The sequence below is a fragment of the Nematolebias whitei genome, chromosome 6 (assembly GCF_014905685.2).
Source record: "Nematolebias whitei isolate Nwh7 chromosome 6, NemWhi1, whole genome shotgun sequence".
Taxonomy (NCBI): domain Eukaryota; kingdom Metazoa; phylum Chordata; class Actinopteri; order Cyprinodontiformes; family Rivulidae; genus Nematolebias; species Nematolebias whitei.
In genome coordinates this window covers 49,569,699-49,572,257 of record NC_056503.1, presented here as the reverse complement: position 1 = coordinate 49,572,257, position 2,559 = coordinate 49,569,699, and the positions used below count along the sequence as shown (strand labels likewise).

At 41.8% G+C, this 2,559-nt stretch overlaps 1 protein-coding gene across 1 annotated transcript in view; it reads right to left on the bottom strand.

Annotated features, from left to right (window-relative positions):
- Nucleotides 1-1,066: 1,066 nt before the first annotated feature.
- Nucleotides 1,067-2,559, bottom strand: part of LOC119411456 (formin-like protein 3) — a gene marked incomplete at its 3' end in the record, with an annotated part of 2,115 nt that continues 622 nt past the window's right edge. The window contains 3 exon segments of the mRNA XM_037678408.1: nt 1,067-1,223; nt 1,334-1,428; nt 1,577-1,807. Of these exon segments, the coding sequence (XP_037534336.1) occupies nt 1,067-1,223; nt 1,334-1,428; nt 1,577-1,724 (400 nt within the window).

Here is a 2,559-nt window from a genome sequence, read left to right as displayed (position 1 = left end):
TACATGTCCTGCTGTCCTCATACATGTTCTGCTGTCCTCATACATGTTCTGCTGTCCTCATACGTGTTTTGCTGTCCTCATACAAGTCCTGCTGTCCTCATACATGTCCTGCTGTCCTCACACAAGTCCTGCTGTCCTCATACATGTCCTGTACCAGTCTAACATACTTTTCTGCCACTCCAGATTTCCTCATGCAATACCACACCTCCTCCCTCGGCACCCTGTCATGTGCTTTATCCAAAGACACAATGGAGTTCTTTCTGACCCTCTCTGTACTTCTTCATCATCATCCTCAAAACAAAGATGGATCTGTGATGCTCTTTCTCAGCATGAACCCATACTGCTGCTCACAGATAGTCACCTCTCGTCTAAGTCTTGCTTCAACAACTCTCTCCCAGATCTTCATCGTGTGGCTCCTCAACTTAATTCCCCTGTAGTTGCTACAACTCTGTACATCACCCTTGTTCTTAAAAATGGGCACCAGCACGCTTCTTCTCCATTCCTGAGGCATTTTCTCATCCTCAAATATGTCATTGAATATTTGAGTCAAAAACCTCACTGCCGTCTCTCCAAGACATTTCCAAACCTCCACTGGTCATCAGGTCCTACTGCCTTCTTCATTCTTTTCAGAGCTTTCTGGACTTCACCCTCACTGACCTTTCCCACTTCCTGGTCCACAGTTTCTATGACCTCTACTCTTCTTTCTCTTTCATTATCTTCATTCATTAGCTCCTCAAAGTACTCCTTCCATCTTCCCATCACACTCTCCTCACTTGTTAGAACATTACCATTACTACCTTTAACAAGCCTAACCTGCTGCACATCCTTTCCAGCCTGATCCCTCCGTCTTGCCAATCGGTACCAGTCCTTCTCGCCCTCTTTAGTGTCCAGTCTCCCATACAACTCATCATACATCTTCTGCTTTGCCTTAGCTACTTCCCTCTTTGCTCTACTTCCCATCTCCTTATATTCCTGTCTCCTCTCTTCAGTCCTCTCACTGTCGTGTTTCTTCTTGGCTAATTCACAGATGATGGTTTTCCTAAATGCATGTCTTGCTTTGCCTGACCTCCTGTAGGACCCATCACCAGGATCTTGTGGACCATCCTCTCCACGGGGCCCAGGTTCTTCCTCCTCAGTTTGCAGCCATTGGGGCCACGCGAAGCTACGATCCGACGTTTCCCATCACATTTCAGGTCGGTCCATTTCTTCATGATCTGCCGCACCTTAAAATAAAATGTTGATCATTAAAACAGTTATGATGTAATGAAGTTTCCTGTGAATGCAGGAGACAAGTCATTTCTCAAGAAGAATCTGTGGAGCTTAAGTTGCAAACCTCTCTGTGATTCTCTCCTAAATCATTGACCTGATTTGTGATCTCAGTCCACGTCTGTTTCTTGGCTTCTGCTGACACACCCTGGTTAAACTTCCCTGAAAGAAGAAGAAACTCAATGTGAATTTTAGTTACATGGACTGACTTTAGATAGCTGTCCCGTTGTGACTGGATCAGATCTTTCATCATTTTATTTAAAACAAGGAGCAGTAAGGAGAGTAAATATGATGAAGTCCTTCGACTCACTGAGGAGGATGTATCTGTTCCTCTTCACAGCGTCCAGCAGCACCCTGATCTCATTGAAGGAGAACCTGGGTTTGGGTGGTTTGGGTTTCTGTTCTTTTACTCCTCCTGCTCTAAGCTCATCATCTTCTTCTTTCCACGGAGTTGACATGGCTTTCCCTCCACCTGGTCCTCCCTCGTGAACTGTCCTCTTAAACTCTGCTCGGTGCTGAGTCCAGATTTATGTCCCGGGATCTGCAGTGAGGTGGAGTCATACAGAAGAAGGACAGGAGAGGGATGAAACTGGTACTATTTTGATGGAACTGGTACTATTTTTCTTTTACATTTTATTGTTGGATGTAACAGGGACCCTGGGCACATAATTCCACATGTACCACATGTGGTGGAATGACCATAAAGAATCTCTGAGAAGGTGACTGGATCAGTTAAACACATTCCATTCTGTGCAGACCTAGTTCCATGAACAAGTGATACGTACATAAAATGTGCATGAAGTAAATTAAATTTATTTATGTATCTGAGGAACAACTCTCCATATATACTCCAGGTGTGAAGATTTCCGATAACATAATTCTGGCATGAATACTAGAAGAAATAAGTTTTTATAGTTGTTTACTTGAGCGACTTTTAGAGCCATAAAGAAAAATGAGTTTTTACCTGCTGGTTACTGTTCTGTGCTGTAAAATATTATAATCAACTTTAAATATATAATACATTTAAAACAAGTGCTGAACAAATCAAAGCATGGTATGAAAACAAACAGGCAATAAAATTAGACAATACGTGTAAATAAACATTAAAGGATTGGAAATTAATAACGTGTGGAGTACATTCAGTCAACTTTTATTTATACAGCTTAGTCTCATTGAGTCACAAGGACACATTTTCAAGAGAACTGTTTTAAACATTAACACAACAGTAGACAATCATAAGAAAGCATATAAAATGAAAAGGACATGGAAGAAATTACATAAAAAAATGAAACA